Raw genomic sequence first — 17970 nt, 5'->3', positions numbered from 1 at the left:
TGAAGCACTTCAATTGGTATTCTGCCAATGTCTGGAGTACTGGTTGTTGTTGTTTTTTATAATGCCTTCCATGTAGATTGAGGGTCCTCCTTCAATATCATTCTTTTTGGATCTCAGGATACCTCTTCAGTTAGCCGTCGATCACCGTTATTTTTGATATGTGATGCCGTGTTCCTTCCATCTTGTTTGATGCTTCCTACATCAGTCAATGTTTTGCCCATGGACTACTTCCTATTACAGCTGAGGCTTGAACTTCTTTCCTCGGCTCTATCAGCGTGAGATACACTCAACACGTTCCTCCCTCTGGGCTTTTGAACTCCACCTGTTTGCACATTTCCCTGCAATACTGTGCTTCGTCCTCTCAAAATGCCTTTTGGAATTTTCTATTCAGCTCTTTTAACGTCACTTCGTCCACTTGCTTTAACTACAAGCAAGTTTCAAAATCTCTTCTAATATCCACTTTGGAGTCTCTTCTTTTGTGGTCTTTTTAATGACCTTTTGTTTTCTTCATGTCTCGTGTTCTCGATGCCCTCCCATAATTCAGCAGGTCATCAGTGGTCACTAAAGTGTAAGAAAGGATTGCTACAGAAGGCTCTTGGGAGGTGGGGGGTGGGGTGTCCTTACCTCAACTTCTCTAGCACTGTGTCCTCCTTCCTTAGAGAGCTTCACATCGCATCTGTGCCCCTCCCCTTTTTGTCCGTCCTTGTTTCTGTGCACTGATTAGCCTCATGAGCTAACAAATAAAACCTTATTCTCAAATAAAATTGCATCTACAAGTACAGGACTTAGGATTAAAAACACATCTGGGGCGACACAATCCGATCCATAACAGTGTTATTCTGGCAAACATTAGGTTATAAAAGAGTCAGTAAAAAGGGATTGGTACAAAATCATAGCAACTTTTATTAAGCAAAACACGAAATGTAAAGATACTGTTTCTCAGCATGTCCTCCTTCTAGGTCTCCGACCCTTCTGAAGGCAGTATTGCCCGCTCTCTAGCCCTTTCCCAAAGACTGCTGAGTCCTTCCATTGACAGCACAGCACAGTAGCAGTCTGGGCATTCTTGAGTGACTCAGATCCTGTTCCTTTTAAAAGGTGAGGTGGGCGCGGGGAAAGAAGCCCGAAGTGCCCAAATTGGGGTTCTAGAGTGGATGCTATTCTCAAAGAACGAGCAAGTACACTGTGGTGAGAAGGGAGAAAATTCCTCAATGCAACTTTCTTTACCAAAGGAGCTTGAAATGTTCTTAAACCAGTTTCCTAAGACCTCTGAGAAAGTCTAACAGGATTACCCCTTTGAGATCGACCCCATGCAACGGTTCCCTTTACCTTCTGGCTAGCCTCTCCACTTTGAATGGAATTGGCCTGCCAGCTGGCCTTGGAAGCCGTGAACTTGTTTAGGTTTCTCTCCTAAAGGCACGTCTGGAGACCAAGGAGCCCTGGGGGCTTAGTTCTTGCTACCCTTTAGGTTGCCAACTGCCAGGTGGGCCTTGAGAAACTGCCAGCGGCTCCTCGGGAGAAAGACAAGCCTATCTACAAGAGTCCTAAAGAGCTCAACAGGAGCAGTTCTACTGGTTGTTGTTTTTAATTTGTATTATTTTATTGGGGGCTGTCAAACTCTTACCACAAGCCATCCATCCATCCATTGCGACAAGCACATTTGTACATTTATTGCCATCATCATTCTCTTTCTTTTGGTCTCTCTCTATATTTTTTAAACAGGAGAGTTTGAACACAGATACCCCACTCCCACAAATGATGCAGTCGAGTTTCCCACATTTGGGGAAATCGCAAAGGTCAACACATCCTGAGTGCAGTGGGTGAGCCTCACCCTGGGAAAGTCACTTTCGTTCGTGATCATGGTATCTCCCCTGCCACGTAAAACATTTTATTTCCTTTGTAATCAGTATAAGGTTTACTTGGACGCCAAAACAGAATCAAAGACCCAATTAACGAAGTTTTAGAAGCAGGCTTTATTGACAAGCTTGCCGGCGGGTTCAGCATCTCAGGGTATTGAGCTATCGAAGCTGCAAGCTGGGGGGAAAAATCCTGGCAGCATTTTTATGCCCACTGCTGGCAGGCACAGCTGGGGAGGATCTGCGCACACAGGTGCTTCAGAAGGGAGAAGGTCGTTAATCTTATCTATATGTCTGGGACAGGTGGAGTGAACATATTTTCAGAAAACATTTTGGCTTTGGGACAAGCTAGATCCAGGAATTTGGGGTTGAGCAGGTGAGGGGAGGTCAGTTAGGGGTCAGTCTTGAGAGCTAAGATGGAGGTACAGGACTCAAAATGGAGTCTGTTGTGCCAAGACCAGACAAAAAGCTCCTCATTTTTTCCTCTGCCTTCCCATCCCCCCTCCCTAAGGAACCATTGATAATTTATATTTTATGATTGCTTACTGTTTTTAAGTTATGGAGACTTGGGCAAGTTGGATAACTGTGAGAACTCACCGGCAGCTATCCAGGGATCACAGTGACATGTCTAAACACGCCTTATTTGAAATTAACCCGGAGGTGAATGAACTGGAATCCCAGTAAAAATACTTGTAACTGTCATCTATTTCTACAACAGTAAGTTCCCCTTTTCCACGAAAGGGCCGGCTTTTCTGAAATACTGTCATTCAGACATGGTTTCCCTTGCTCTAGAAGCAAGCCAAAGAACCCGGCGCCAAACAGCTCTGTCCTGTCCTCAGTGGCCAGGCATGCAAAAGGTCCATTGGCTGGTTCGGTGCCACCCACCTTCTTCCAGGCTGGGCGGAGCCTGGTGCCTTTTAATTCAAGGCGCCTGGGGACAGGGTCCTCTGCGCTCAGAGCCCTGCTTAAGGTCACTCGACCCCCAGCCGCTGAGCGTCCGATCCCACTGAGCCTCCTCGGTGCGCTCGCCCAGCGACCCTCGTAAAGCGGAACCCGGCGCAGCGCGCTGCGCAGATGGCGGCGACTGTGACCTTGGAGCCCGCGGGCCCCTGCTGCTGGGACGAGCCGGTGCGCATTGCGGTGCGCGGCCTGGCCCCCCACCAGCCAGTCACGCTGCGCGCGTCCCTGCGCGACGAGAAGGGCGCGCTCTTCCGGGCCCACGCGCGCTACCGCGCGGACGGCGGCGGCGAGCTGGACCTGGAGCGCGCGCCCGCGCTGGGCGGCAGCTTCGCGGGGCTCGAGCCCATGGGCCTCATCTGGGCCCTGGAGCCCGAGAAGCCTTTCTGGAGGTTCCTGAAGCGGGACGTGCAGACGCCCTTCGCGGTGGAGCTGGAGGTGCTCGAGGGCCACGAGCCCGAGCCGCGGCGCGTGCTGGGCCGGGCGGTGCACGAGCGCCACTTCCTGCGGCCCGGGGTGCGGAGGGAGCCGGTGCGCGCGGGCCGGGTGCGCGCCACGCTCTTCCTGCCTCCAGGTGAGCGCGGGGCGGGTGGGAGCAAGCTTAGGCTGGGGTGCCTCAGTGGGTCTCCTGGGTGACGGTACACCCAACCATGGACGCTTTTGATAAGACAGGTTCTTCCTTCTTGAACTTTTTTTTTTTTAATGTCAGCTCCCTGAGACTGTAACTCATTAAGAGAGTAGAAAACTTCCTGTTTCCCCTAAGGAGCAGCTGGTGGTTTCAAACTGCTGACCTTGTGGTTAGCAGCCCATTGCATAACCACTGTGCCATTGGGACTCCTTGATAAGACAGGTTCTATGCCATTCTCTCCTTTACCTTCCACATTACTCTGGGGGAAGCGCCAGAGTCAGGGCTGCTGGGCACATTGCCACTTTGCTCTCTAACCTCTACTCCATAGATTACTTCAGGTGTCAGCCTGATCTTGACCCCAACCTAAATGCACAGTCTTACCACGCTTCACCCAAACAATGAGAGTCATTGGAAGGTACTGTCATGGGTCCCTTTTCTGCTATCTTGGGGGCATGGACCTCTCCTGTTCTCTTTGTCCCCTTGGTGCCACAGGTAAAGGAGCCTTTGGACACAGCTTTGACCCCTGGTGGCAGTGAGTTATATGTTGGGCTGCTAAGTTCAAGGTCAGCAGTTTGAAGCCATCAGCTGCTCCTTGGAGGAAAGAGGAGGTGTTCAACGCCCATAAAGAGCTATAGTTCTAGAACCCACAGGGGCCGTTCTACTCTGTCCTCTCAGGGTCACTATGAGTCAGAACCAAGTCAATGGCAGTGAGTTTAGCTTTCCTCGTGTGCTGACACGGTAGTTAAGGGCTGAGCCGCTAACCCAAAGTTCAAACGCACCAGCCAGCCACTCCTGGGAGGACGATGTGGCAGTCTAGCCCTGCAAAGGTGACAGCTTTGGAAACCCTATGGCAGCTGCCCTCTGCCCTATAGACTTGCTGTGAGAGGAAATCCACTGGGTGGCAGTAGATTTAGGTTGGTACCACAGATCACATTTCATCTCTGGCTGCCTTCTCACCCACAAGCATCTCTCTGTATTTTTCCTTTCTCTTTCAATCTCCATCATGAAGCATCTGAAATAGTAGTACGTACACACACACACACACACACACACAAACACACGCACGCACACAAAAAGGGTCTGAAATATTAGCACACAAGAAAACAACCAAACAAACAAACCAAAACGCTGATGCAACTTAACCTAAAGCTTTGTTTAGGGTTTTAGATTCTTAATTCTACATCCCATCACCTGCTGGGCATCATTTTTCAGAACATGGAATCAACATTGTATCATGAAATTCTTCCTTCAGTAACATAGAGGTTTATTACTCTCCTTTCCAACAGCTTAAGAGTCCTTGGACCTTGGAAATAAGTTCTCCTGGAGGCAGTTGGCAGTCAAATCATTAGTAGGAAGATACAGTGTGTTTTCCTTTTCTCAAGGAGCTTGTTTTTTCCCAGTCAGGGATCTTTTAAAAAAAATCATTTTATTAGGGGCTCATACAACTCTTTTCACAATCCATACATACATCATTGTGTCAAGCACATTCGTACGTATGTTGCCATCATCATTCTCAAAATACCTGCTTTCTTCTTGAGCCCTTGGTATCAGTTCCTCATTTTCCCCTCCCTCCACACGCCTCCCTCCCCGTGAACCTTTGATAATTCATAAATAATAATTATTTTATCATATCTTACACCATCCCATGTCTCCCTAACGAAGTTCTCCCCTGTCCATCCTTCAGGGAGGAGGTTATATGTAGACCTTGTCATTTGTTCGCCCTTTCTCCCTCACCCACCTCCACGCTCCTGATATCACCACTCTCACTACTGATCCTGATGGGCTCATCTGTCCTGGATCCCTGTATTTCCAGTTGCTATCTGTGCCAGCGAACATCTTCTGGTCTAGCCAGATATGTAAGGAAGAATTGGGATCATGATAGTGGGGGGGAGGAAGCATTTAAGAACTAGAGGAAAACTGTGTTTCATCATTGCTGCACTGCACTCTGACTGGCCCGTTAACTCTCCACAGCCCGAGAGGAATTCCTAAAACCCAAATGAAGGCAGAACTTGATAGTGGGGCAAGAGGAAAGTACAAAGAAACAGAGGAAAGAACTAGGAGGCAAAGGGTAGTCATAGAGATTTAAATACAGGCATATAAAAATGTAAATATATTTATATACGACGAGGGAGAAATAGATCTATGTACATATATTTATAGGTTTAGTATTAAGGAAACAGATGGACCGTGGGCCCCTGGTCAAGTACTCCCTGAACACAAGAACACTCTGTTCTAACAAGTCGGCAGTCTGAGCTGCTCACCTGCCTGGCATGATCGCAGTCAGGGTTCTTAGTCTCTCTCCCTTGATTCACAGGAAATCATGAGCTCATTTGAAAGGTCTTTAAAAGAAAAGCAAATTCATTGAGTTTTCTAATGCCTTTGCTCTATCCAATTGCCCTTCTAGGACTTGGACCTTTCCCAGGGGTCATTGACATCCTTGGCGTAGGAGGGGGCCTGCTGGAATACAGAGCCAGCCTTCTGGCTGGTCATGGTTTTGCCACCTTGGCTCTAGCTTATTATGAATATGAGGACCTCCCCAAGACATTTGACAACATATTCCTGGACTACTTTGAAGAAGCCCTGAACTACATGCTTCAACACCCCCAGGTTCTCCAACTGTTTTTCACTTAATTGGTCTTTCTAGACTTCTCTCCCGAGGGCATGGCTTGGGATTCACCTGGACCAAGGAGCTTTGCTGTCTTTCCACTGAAGATTTCTTCTCATGTAGACTTCCTAGGCCCCTATGTCCATATTTTCCCTCAGAGGGAGTTAACGATGTAGAGATGTAGAATTCACCATAAAGTCTTAGTGAGAGTTTCTTTAAAGAGTTCCTTAGCAAGATTAAGGAGCCCTGGTGGTGGTGTGGTTACGAGTTGAGCTGTTAACTGCAATGTCAACAGTTCAAAACCACCAGCTTCTCTGGGAGAAAGGGAAAGCTTTCTACCCCAGTAAAGAATTACGGTCTTAAATTCACAAGGGCAATTCTACCCTGTCCTGTAGGGCCACTATGAATCAGAATTGATTCAATGAGAGTGAGGTTGGCTTCTTTTAACTAGCAAAATTTAAATTCCTTTTTTAATGCAAGTATATTTCCTTGCATTATATAAAACTCCTTTTATCATGCTAATTATCTTTCTATGCTTGTTTTCAAGTTTTGATTTTCTGATAGGTGTATACTCCCAGCTTTGCCCATCTGTATCAGGGACTTAAGAACTCCTGAATCTAACCCTAAAGTCTTCACATTGTTCCGTAACGTTATGGTTTCCATGATGGTTTAAACAGAGTCTGATGAATTATTATTCACTCTTGGAATCGAGCTTGGTTCCGCACAACCGAGGATGCTCAGCCACATTAAGACGTGCATCAGGCTCACCTGAGTGATGTGTTCTGCAACCCCCAAAACTTCCGAAGCCCTATGAATCAGCATTCTTTAGTGCACTGGTTCTCCACCTTCCTAATGCTGTGACCCTTTAATATAGTTCCTCATGTTGGGGTGACTTCCCAAATATAATATTATCTTTGTTGCTACTACATATCTGTAATTTTGTTACTGGTATGAATCTGGTGACCCCTGTGAAAGGGTCGTTTGGCCCCCAAAGGGGTGGAGAACCACAGTCGAGAACCACTGCTTTCCCAATGACTCCTTGGAATGCACTGGCTAGTTCCCAAGGCTGCCAGGCCATGCATGTAAGATTTATTTGCCATGTGTCCAGCCAGATAGTCTTCTTGTGGGACGAAACGCCTTTGTCAGCTGGGGCCAATTCAAAACTTAAAACACTAGCAATACCTCTCACTGCTTTCAGAAAAACGTTCTCATATGAAGTCTTGACTCTTCTTCCTTTTTTCTTCCAGGTAAAGGGCCCAGGCATCGGGCTTCTGGGCATTTCTCTCGGGGCTGATATTTGTCTCTCCATGGCCTCATTCCTGAAGAACATCACAGCCACGGTTTCTATCAATGGATCTGCCTTCAGTGGAAACAGAGTCATCTATTACAATCAGACCAAAATCCCACCACTGGGCCAGGACCCGAGAAGAATCAAGGTAGTGTTCTCAGGCCTCCTGGACATTGTGGATATTCGCAATGATATTATAAGCGGGTGTGAGCACCCCAGCATGATTCCTATAGAGAAGGCCCAGGGGCCAATCCTCTTCATTGTTGGACAAGATGACCATAACTGGAGAAGTGAATACTATGCCCAACTGGCTGCCGAACGGCTACAGACCCACGGGAAGGAAACGCCCCTGATAATCTCCTACCCTGGGGCTGGACATTACTTGGAGCCACCTTACTTTCCCATGTGCCCCGCTTCCATGCATAGAATCCTAGACAAGACTGTGATGTGGGGTGGGGAGCCCAGGGCTCATTCTAAGGCCCAGGTAGATGCTTGGAAGCAAATTCTAAGCTTTTTCTACAGACATCTTTGCATGCCCTCCAAATTGTAACACACTGCTCTGCTCTTGACATGAGTGAATCAAGGATATATTGTAGTGTTTAATAATCTGTGTGAATCAATTCTCCCCTGGATCACATTAGATTTGTGTTATTGGCATCAATTATGTTTGAGGGTCACTTTAAAAATTAATCATGTAATTTTAAAAAAGAAATTGAATTATTGCTTATTATAATTTATTCTTTACACTTAAATTTCCCCCAACTGTATACAATATATACTTTACTGGTTTAAAAAGTTTTGCTGACCTGGATGTCACAGACGATATCACTCAATGGTTTAATCACTGCGAGCATTTTTCACAGTCATCCCCACAAGCAATTTTAGAATATGTGCTTCATTCTGGTACCATTGTTATTAGCGACTTACTAGCCCCCAAGTGTCCCTGCCATGACCCTAAGGAATTATTGCTCACGTTTCTGTCTCCCTCTGATTGGGGAACATTTGAGTCAGTTTTACTTTTTAAATTACTTTTACTGTGTAACACATTTGATCAGAGATACACAAAATTGAAAAGGAAAAACTGTTTCTAATGTTATTGTTTATTTGGTTCTCGTCTTTGTTTGTTTGTTTTTAGTTAACACCTTGAGCCACATTTAAGCTTCAAAGCTGAAGAAAATGTAGATTACGCTTTACATCCCTGAGAGAGAATCAGAGCCCTGGTGGCATAATGGCTATATGTTGGGCTGTTAACTGCAAGGTCAGCAGTTTGAAACCACCAGCCAGCTCTGAGGGAGAGAGATGAGGCTTGCTACTCCTGTGAAACGGTACAGTGTCAGAAACTCAGAGGGGCCAGTTCTACCCTATCTTACAGGGTCCCTGGTGAGTCAGCACCAACGTGATGGCAATGCGGTGGTTTTCTGGTTGGAAAGAGAATGGCCCTCCAGAGGCTTTTCTCTGCCCCAATCGTTCAGAGGATGTTGATAGAAAGAAAGGGCAGCCCTGCCTTTCATCATGGAGCTCAGAGGCGACACTCAGAGGAGGTGTGGGGACAAAGGAGGAGAGAACCTTTCTCTAGCGTAGTGAAGACTGAACTTTTGTCTCAAGGGTGAGTTACTGTGACCCATTTTCCCTCTTCCTTCCAACTCTACGACTAAAAGCAGCTGTTTCCAGCATATCACTTCCAACTCTCAGGCACCCTGTGGACAGAGCAGAACTGGGCCATAGGATTTCCAAGACTTCCAGGAGCAGACAGCCTCACCTTTCTCCGCTGGACCAGATGATGGACTAGATCAGCTAACCTTGAAATTAGTGTACCGCTTAACCCACTGCTCTGCTGGACGCCTTGCTTCAAGAACTGGTCTCTGAACATCAGCGTGTAACAGCATTTGTTGGTATTTGGTGCCACGTGACCCCACGCACACAGAGGAGAACACGGCCCGGCCCTGCTCCATCCTCACAATCGTTCAGCTTGAACTGATTGTTGCAGACACTGTGTGCACATAGCTCCCTGAGGGTCTTCTGCTTTCTTGCTGACTTCTTCTTTACCAACCCTGATGTCCTTCTCCAGGAGCTGACCGTTCCCCACAACATGTGCAGAGCATGCGAGCCAGAATCTTCCCATCCTGCTAAGAAGCCCTCGGTGCTCTGTCCTCCAAGACAGATTGTCTGTTTTTCTGGTCGTCGCGGTACTTTCTAATTCTTTGCCAACACCCTAATTCAAATGCGTCAGTTCTTGTTACTCTTCCTTATTCGCTGTCCAGCGTTCACATGGTCATGAGGCTTTGAAAATTTCTTGGTTTAGGTCAGGCACACCTCCTTTTAGAAGTGACCCCTTTGTTCTTTCCCACAGTGAAGAAGTCTCGTGCAACAGACTTACCCGTGTCCTGAGTTGTTTTGCTTGATTTCATGACCACTGCTTCCATGAGCATTGATTGTGACACATTGCTTGAGACAGGTGTTCATTTTTACTTTCTTTGCCTTTAGGACTAAACATAATTTCAGTGCATTCCACTTAAACTGGAGGGAATTAACAAATATGGGTGACGAAATTTATACTAGGCTAAATGTTAATTTTCCCCCTAGTTCAAGGGTAAGGCATTCACAAAGTCATTCAGTGAGGACTCCTCACCCTCACCTCACCACTGCCTACCCTACTCACCCTCCCTCAGGGGTCATTCCCTTCTCCCTCACAGCACATTACTCAGGTGTGGGCCGATGGTGAGAAAATCAAGAATGGACTTTGATAGTCCACGTTTTGAAGATCATTGGAAATGCTTTCCTATGAGGTGAATTGTCGATCATAGTTCTTTCTTTTTCTAGAGGTTTGTTGTTAATTCTTTCCTATATACGGACATCTTCCAAAGATAGGTTAATTTGAGCCTCAACTGGTTGAAACCATCCCACCGATGACTGCATCCTTTGTATTTCTGGAAGGGGAAATTATGCCCTTTGTAGCCAGAGGTCAGACCTGCCCTCCACACCATTTTGCAGTCACCCTTCAGATCTAGAACTGAGCTCACCTTCATGGTTCCATCAGCCAAACACTAGGTCTGTAGGTGAACAATACCACCTTAGACTAGCCCGCTATTGGAAATTTACAAAGGCACCTCTTATCCTAGACTACTGTTTAGGAGGAGGTCACATGTAGATCCTTGCAATCGCTTCCCCCTTCCCAACCAATCCTCCCTGGACCCCCCCAGTATTGCCACTCACACCTGTGGTCCTGAAGGGATCATTCGTTCCCTGGATTCCCCGGGTTTCCCATTCCTATCTGTATCAGTGCACATCCTCTGGTCTAGCCAGACTTGCAAGGTAGAATTGGGATCATGATAGTGGCGGGGGAGGAGGCATTTAGGAAGTAGAGGAAAATTGTATTTTTCATCGTTGCTACATCACACCCTGACTGGCTCATCTCCTGAGACCCTTCTGTCCGGCACAACCTACAAATGGGTTTTATGTCTCCACTCCCCCACTCATTCACTATGATAAGATCTTTTGTTCTGATGGTGTGTGATACATGATCCCTTTCACACGCCTTGATCACACAGGCTGGTGTGCTTGTTTCATGTGGACTTTGTTGCTTTTGAGCTAAATGGCCACTTGTTTACCTTCAAGCATTTAAGACCCCAGATGCTATATCTTTTGATAGCCAGGCACCATCAGCTTTCTTCACCACATTTACTTATTCACCCACTTTGTCTTCAGCTGTTGTGTCGGGAAGGGGAGCATCATCGAATGCCAATTTAATAGAAGAAAGTATTCTTGCATTGAGGGAGTACTTGGGTGGAGGCCAATATCCTTCTGGTACCTTAATACTATACATATAAATATATGCACATAGATCTATTTTACCATCCTCATATATCAATATATTTGCATATGTACATGGTCTTTATCTAGACCTCTATAAATGCCCTTAGCTTCCCAGCTCTTTCCTCTATTTCCTTTGCCTTCCCTCCTCTCCCATTGTCATACTCAGTCCCCACCAGTGTTTCAGCAATTCCTCTTGGTTACATTACCCTTGATCATGCCATACCAGGCCTCGCACACCCTCCAAACCACCGATTTGGATCAATCTTTGTTCCCTTGTCCCTGGGTTTTTTAACACCACTACCTTTTCCCCCACCCCCCCCCCCACTCCCATTTCCGCCAGGAACTGTCAGTCCCGTTGTTTTCTCCTCCAGATAGTTCATCCAGCCTATCTTATTTAGACAGACCTGTAGAGATAATAACATGCACAAAAATAAGACAGAGCAAAACCAAGCAACAACATACAACAAAACAACAACAACAAACCAATGACAACAAAACAAAAAAACAAGAAAGAAGAGCTTGTAGTTAGTTCAAGGAGTGTTTGTTGGCTTTTAGGAGTGTTGTCCAGTCCAGTCTGTTGGGGCACCATGCCCTGGCCCTAAAGTCCACCTTCAGCATTCCCTTGGGACCTTGCCCCTTCATGCCCTTGCTGTTCTATTGCACCCCGTTAGTGTTTTACCTCGGTGTGGCAATCAGATTGGGTGCAATTCCCACAGTGTATCTCTGGTGTTGTCCCCTGTAGGAGTATGGGACAGTGAGGGACATCATGTCTCATAGGGGGGCCGGACATGTGGTCCTCTCTGTGGACTGGCTGCTCTAAACGGGAACATCATCCTCACAGCCTGGTGTGCCATGATATGCTCCACTCTGTCCTCCTCCTCCTTCATCTACTCCTATGTGCCCCGATCAGATATGTCCCTCTCCTTGAGCTTCAGATTCAATGCCATCCTTAGAAATAAATTCTTCTGGGGGAAGGGGCCGGTGTCCACCTAGTAGTTGGGATTAAGGCTGGCCCCCCAGGTAGTTACATAATCTGTTGTCAATTTGAGACTTAAGAGTGAAAGGGTGGAGTTTAGCCTGTCAATCAGGTCGCAGCTTGATGACTTCATTTGGAGGCACGAAGGAGATAAGTAGCTCATTGGAAGCAGGACACAGGCTTACTCCCTCTCAGTCATTACTGATGAAGAGCCTGATGGAGCTACACTGATGTAGCCAGAGCCTGGAGCTGGAGGGGCCATGAGGAGACCCATGCCAGTGCTGAGATGCTTCTTCTGCCAGTGGGTCCACAAGACATTCCACCCATTGGCCTGTGATCTTCCTGCATTTGGCATCATTGCATGTGTTCCATAAATCTGAAGAGGACTTTATGGATTGGCTCAGACCTATGGGCTAATATCAGACCTATGGACTTGATCTGGACTGGGCTGGGATGTTTTCTCAATATTCAATTGCTCTTGTATATAAAGCTCTTTCTTATACACATGAGTGTCTATGCATTTGTTTCTCTAGTCCACCCAGATTAGCACAGGGTAGAATACCTCTTTGTTATCCTGAGAAGCAGCTGATGGTTTCAAACTGCTGACCTTGTGGATTAGCAGCCCAACTTGTAACCCACTATCTCACCAGGCCACTATGAGTCACAATCAACTTGATGGCAGTGAGTTTTGTTTTGTTTGGTGGGAAGAGAAGATGGGAAACAATATTGCAGCCAAAATAAGGCCAGGTATAGAAAGGAAGACCATCTCTTGCTCATAAGTAAATTCAGATTGTAGTTGAATAATCTTAAAGAAGGCCAAGCGAGTCAAAATAGGATCTTACGGATATGTGACCTGAATTTTGGGAAAATTTCAAGACTGGATCTGACACATTGAATACGAATGACAGAAAACCTGATAGCTGTGGAAAACCTCAAGGGCACCATCCATGAAGAAGGCAAGATGTTGTTTAAAAGACAAAAAAGAAAAGATCAAAGTGGATGACACAAGGGACTTTGAAACTGGCTCTTGATCACAGATAGCTAAAGCACATGGAAAACATGATGAAGGAGAGGAGCTGAACAGGAAATTCCAAAGGATATCTCAAAAGACAAGCACTAAAGTAATATAATAAAATGTGCAAAGACCTGGAGTAGAAAGCCAAAAGAGAAGAATACTCTCAGAATATCTCGAGCTGAAAGAACGGAAGGAAAAATTCAAGGCTCGAGTTGTTACCAGGTGAGATTTCATGGTCACAATATTGAACAATGCCGGCAGCATCAAAACAAGATGGAACAAATACAGAGTCACTGTTGGGAAAAGAACTGGTTGACATGTAATCATTTCAGGAGGTAGCATATGATCAAGAACCAGTGTTACTGAAGGAAGGAGTTCAAGATGCACTGAAAACATTGGGAAAAATAATGCTCCAGGAACTTGCAGAATACCAAATGAAATGTTTTAACCAGTGGATGAAGCACTGGAAGCATTTACGTGTCTATGTCATGAAATCTGGAAAAAAAAAAAAGAAGAAGAAATTTGGGAGACACCTGGCCATACTCGTGATGGGTTGGTGCCCTCTGCCACCCCAAGAGCCCATGGGGTGAAAGGACAAAGGATGAGGGGGTGACACGCCCACTCCTTGAGGGAGTTCCCTGCCAGCCTAGATGGTGTTAGGGCCAGGGAACCTGATCCAGCAGTAGTCTGTGCCAATTTAGAAGGTGGCTGAGGTCAGGGTGTTATTTCATGACCAGAGGTAGATAGGATCAGGTGGGAAACAGACGTTATTTCCCAGGTTGTGTGCCCATAATATATGCCCAACCTAAGGTGCTACTTGCTAACATATGGTCAATGATGTACACTTAGAGGTCAACTGCTTAAAGGTTATCTCCCTGAGGCTTACCAGGTCCAGCCCACTCCGAGACGACCAAGGTTAGCCTGCCATCTTGGTAGGGAGAAGCTTTCTGTTTGGGCCGGGTATGAACTAGGCAGCCCTGTTTGGAATAAGCTGAAGCAAATCCAGGCCCTGCAAGTCCTTCCCTGCACATCCCCAAGGTCAGCAGCAGAGGGCGCCAGATACCATAACTGCCAGATGGATACCCAGTGAAACCAGATGTTCTGGGTTCAAAGAAAGCCTCAAGGAGTCCACAAGTAACTCTCCTTGTTTCCAGACCCCATATGCTAATTGCCATACATTCCTCACCATCCCTTTAGAAACCTTCGCCCCCATCCGCTGAGCATGATTTCTCTGACCTGTTGGTCTAGGTCCCGGAACCCCATCAGGGAGACCCACCCCTCCGCGCCCCGCCTAATAATGCTATTTCTGTTTCTGCTCTCCCTTGTCCCGTCAGTTATGTCCGTCTTCTCCCCTGTTCCTCAGTTCCCCTTTACACTTTGCTGTCACATGGGTGCCCTTAGTGCTCCCCTTCTTATTGCATGTACACCCCTAGCTCATCACCTTCCTGTCGCACATATCCTATTGTTATGCACGTGGCTACCTGTCATTAAGGGGGCTTGCATGTCCCTAAGTGTAATAAGTCTTGGTTAGAAATATATTAGAAATATATGTGCTCTCTCTGCTCAGACCTGGCTGTTGAGATCATGACCTTCCTGGAGGTGAGCATTTTCATGTCTTATTCTGGTGCCTCTTTAATTTTACCCCTCAATTACACAACCATCCCTTGTAGCTGTTTGATTGTGGAGGCTGGTACCCCACACTGGCTGATCAAAAGAGTGACTTCCGAAGGGATTCAAGTTCAATTCAAGGCAGAGGGATGATCTCAGAAGATTTTTTGGGATGCCAAAGGGAGTCATCCTGATAGAGTTTCTCAATAGACACAGATGATCATGAGAGCTTACTGTCAAGACGTTTTAAGAAAATTAAAAGCAATAATGTTGGGTAAAAAAGCCCAGGGCAGTTGGACAGAGGAATTTTTCCTGTCAGAGTAATGTGCCTGCCCATTCTTAGGGGGTCTCAATGAGGAGACAGCATGACAACAGACAGAAGGTGCTACGGTGAGGCTGGGTCCATGGTGCTCAGCGGCAAACCTTTCTGTTTACCCCTCCTGAGAGAGTAGCAGGTGGTCTCACATCTCTACTTTGACCTTTGAAACTGTATCGTAAAAAAAAAAAAAAGGGAGGGTGATAGTTGAGAAACAAGTGAAGATGTTTAATGATTATTGCTTAAGATAGTATTGCATGTTATAGAAAAAATAAATAAAACCCATAATAACTTACCTAAGCCATGTTGAATTCTGAGAGTTCTACCTTTCACTTTTATGAAATCTAACTTATTTTTGAGGCTTAACAAGGAAATAGTTTGGCAGGTTCATTGATAACATGAGATTAAAAGTGAGGGCAACCTTTGTTCAGACTGACAGGCTATGATGGAAGCAGCAGTCAAGAGATCAAACAAGGCATCGTATTGGGGAACTTCTCAGTGCATGACCTCTCTAAGGCGTGGAAAAACAAGGATATTATTCTGAGGACTGAGATATACCTGACCCAAGGCATGTTATTCTGAATTGCCTCATATGCATGTGAAAGTTGAATGTGGACATTCATTGCATTTGTGGTGCTAAAGGAGAATGTTGAAAGTACTATAGGCTGACAAGAAAACTAACAGATGACTTAGAAGTATACACAGACTGCTCCTTAGAAGCAAAGATGGCAAGGCTTCGTCTCACGTATTTTGGACATGGCATCCCTGTCCCTGGAGAAGTACACATGCTGGGGAAAGTGCAGGGCCAGTGGGATAGAGGAAGGCCTTCTGCAAGATGGATTGACATAGTGGCTGCAACAATGGGCTAAACGTAAAAACAATGGTAAGTATGATGCAGGCAGTGTTTTGTTCTGTTTTACATAGGCCCACTCTGTGTAGGAACTAACTCAGAGGCACCTAATAATTAAAACTCTGAGGCTGAGCATTTTCCAGGTAGACAAGGGAAGTGTGGAAATAGAATAGGGGGTGTGATTGTTTCTCCTTTCCTTTTCTCATGTTGCATTTGGGGATCAGAAAAGATTTTACCCAATTAGCACAGTGGACAACATCACGATAACTAAGAAAAGACTGAAGTTGTCAAGGATTTCACTTTACTTGGCTCTTCAATCAACACTTGCCGAAGCAGCAGCCCAGAAGACAAACGACATGTTGGGCTCGGCAGATCTGTTGCACAAGATCTTTTCTAAGTATGAAAGTGCAAATGTGTCACTTTGAGGACTCAGGTATGCCTGACACAGCCATGGAGTTAACAATTGCTTCTTTTGTGTGTGAAATTTAAAAAATGGGCAAGGAGGTAAGAAAAGAATCGATGCATTTGAGTTATGGTATTGGTGAGAAATACTGAAAATAGCTTGGAGAGGATTGAATTTGAGAAAATTATGCCGGGTGAAAGGAACCTTGGTGATATAATGGGTTATGAGTTGGGCTGCTAACCACAAGGTCAGCAGTTTGAATCCATCAGCTGCTCTGAGGGAGAAAGATTTGGCTTTTGGCGCATGTAAAAATTCACAGCCTCCATAGCCTGTAAGCAGTTCTATTCTGTCCATAGGGTCCGTATGAGTCAGGACTGACTCGATCACAATGAATCAATCACAGAAGGGCAAATATTGTACGAGACTACTGTTGTTGCTATTTTTCTTCTTCTTTTGAGTCAAGAAAAGGTTTTCGCACTAAAAGAAAGAGACTATAATGGTTATCAGAAGTGGGAGAGGAAGGGAGAGAAGGGGAAGTACCAGAGAAGAGGGCAGCCAGCTGTTAACTTGGGTGAAGGAGAAGGTAACATCCAATGACAGAGAGCTGGGGGACACTGATCTGCAAACCCTCCCCGAATCCGCACTAACATGGACAACCAGAAGCATAAACATATCTGTCATGGGGGAAGTACAGTCCTAGCGCTCCTTAGAAGCAAGGATGGTGAGTCTTGTCTCAAGATCTTTGCACACGTTGGAGAAGAGACCAGTCTCTGGAGGAGAACATCGTGCTTGGTACAGTAGAAGGCCAGTGGCCACAACAATGGATTCAAACATAACAAGAAGTAGGAAGACGGCTCAGGACAGAGCAGTGTTTCCTGCTGCTGTTCCGAGTGGCTATGAGCTAGATCCAATTCGATGGCATCTAACAATAATAACAAAGTCTAATGTGGTATACTCTGAAAAAGTGCTCAGATATATCCAGAAGAGAAATCCAGTTTGTTCAGTACATACGATAGAGTAAGCACCCTTTGGAAAACTCACTGCCATAAGGCCAGTTCTGATTTCTAGCTATCCCTTGAGGTCAATTGTGATACACAATGACCCAAGACAGAAAAGAACTGTCCCTGTGGGCTTCTGAGACAGAGCGAGTCAATTCTGACTCATACGGAGCCTGTATGGTGTTTTCAAGGCTAAAAATCTTGACAAGAGCAGGTGGCCTCTACTCTTGCCCAGAGAGCAGCTGACAGGTCTGAACCATTCCTTCTGGGTCAGAAGCCTGTTGGGATGAGCTCCTTTGGCTCAGAGCGTGGCTAGGAAAACCTTGGGGCGTTTCAACTCTTCCCTATAGAATTGCTACGGTTGGTTCACGAGGGATTGGGGAGCTGGGAGGAAGGGGGAAAAATAAGGAGCTGATACCAAGGGCCCAAGTAGAAAGCAAATGTTTTGAGAATGATGATGGCAACAAATGTACAAATGTGCTTTACACAATGGATGTATGTGATAAGAGTTGTATGAGCCCCCAATAAAAATGATTAAATAAATTTAAAAAAGAATTGCTGTGGTTGGAATGCACTGGATGGCAATAAGTTTGATTCTTTTTCTTTGCCAGGAGGGTCAGGGCGGGGGCGGGGGAGGTAGGGAAGGGGGACTAGGGATGC

At 45.9% G+C, this 17970-nt stretch overlaps 1 protein-coding gene and 1 non-coding gene across 2 annotated transcripts; one reads left to right on the top strand and one right to left on the bottom strand.

The window, feature by feature from the left end:
• Positions 1-1716: 1716 nt before the first annotated feature.
• On the bottom strand, positions 1717-1883 carry LOC142426909 (U1 spliceosomal RNA). The gene has a single exon (XR_012779788.1). It is a non-coding gene; the product is annotated as a U1 spliceosomal RNA (small nuclear RNA).
• A 908-nt stretch (positions 1884-2791) lies between these two features.
• On the top strand, positions 2792-13649 carry LOC142425365 (peroxisomal succinyl-coenzyme A thioesterase-like). The gene is made up of 3 exons (XM_075530554.1): positions 2792-3384; positions 5843-6045; positions 7291-13649. The coding sequence occupies exons 1-3, from the start codon at positions 2928-2930 to the stop codon at positions 7879-7881; spliced, it is 1251 nt and encodes a 416-aa protein (XP_075386669.1). The 5' UTR covers positions 2792-2927; the 3' UTR covers positions 7882-13649.
• The last annotated feature ends 4321 nt before the right edge of the window (positions 13650-17970 follow it).

The sequence above is a fragment of the Tenrec ecaudatus genome, chromosome 14 (assembly GCF_050624435.1).
Source record: "Tenrec ecaudatus isolate mTenEca1 chromosome 14, mTenEca1.hap1, whole genome shotgun sequence".
NCBI classification, from domain to species: Eukaryota; Metazoa; Chordata; class Mammalia; order Afrosoricida; family Tenrecidae; genus Tenrec; species Tenrec ecaudatus.
This window is presented reverse-complemented; position numbering and strand designations above follow the sequence as displayed.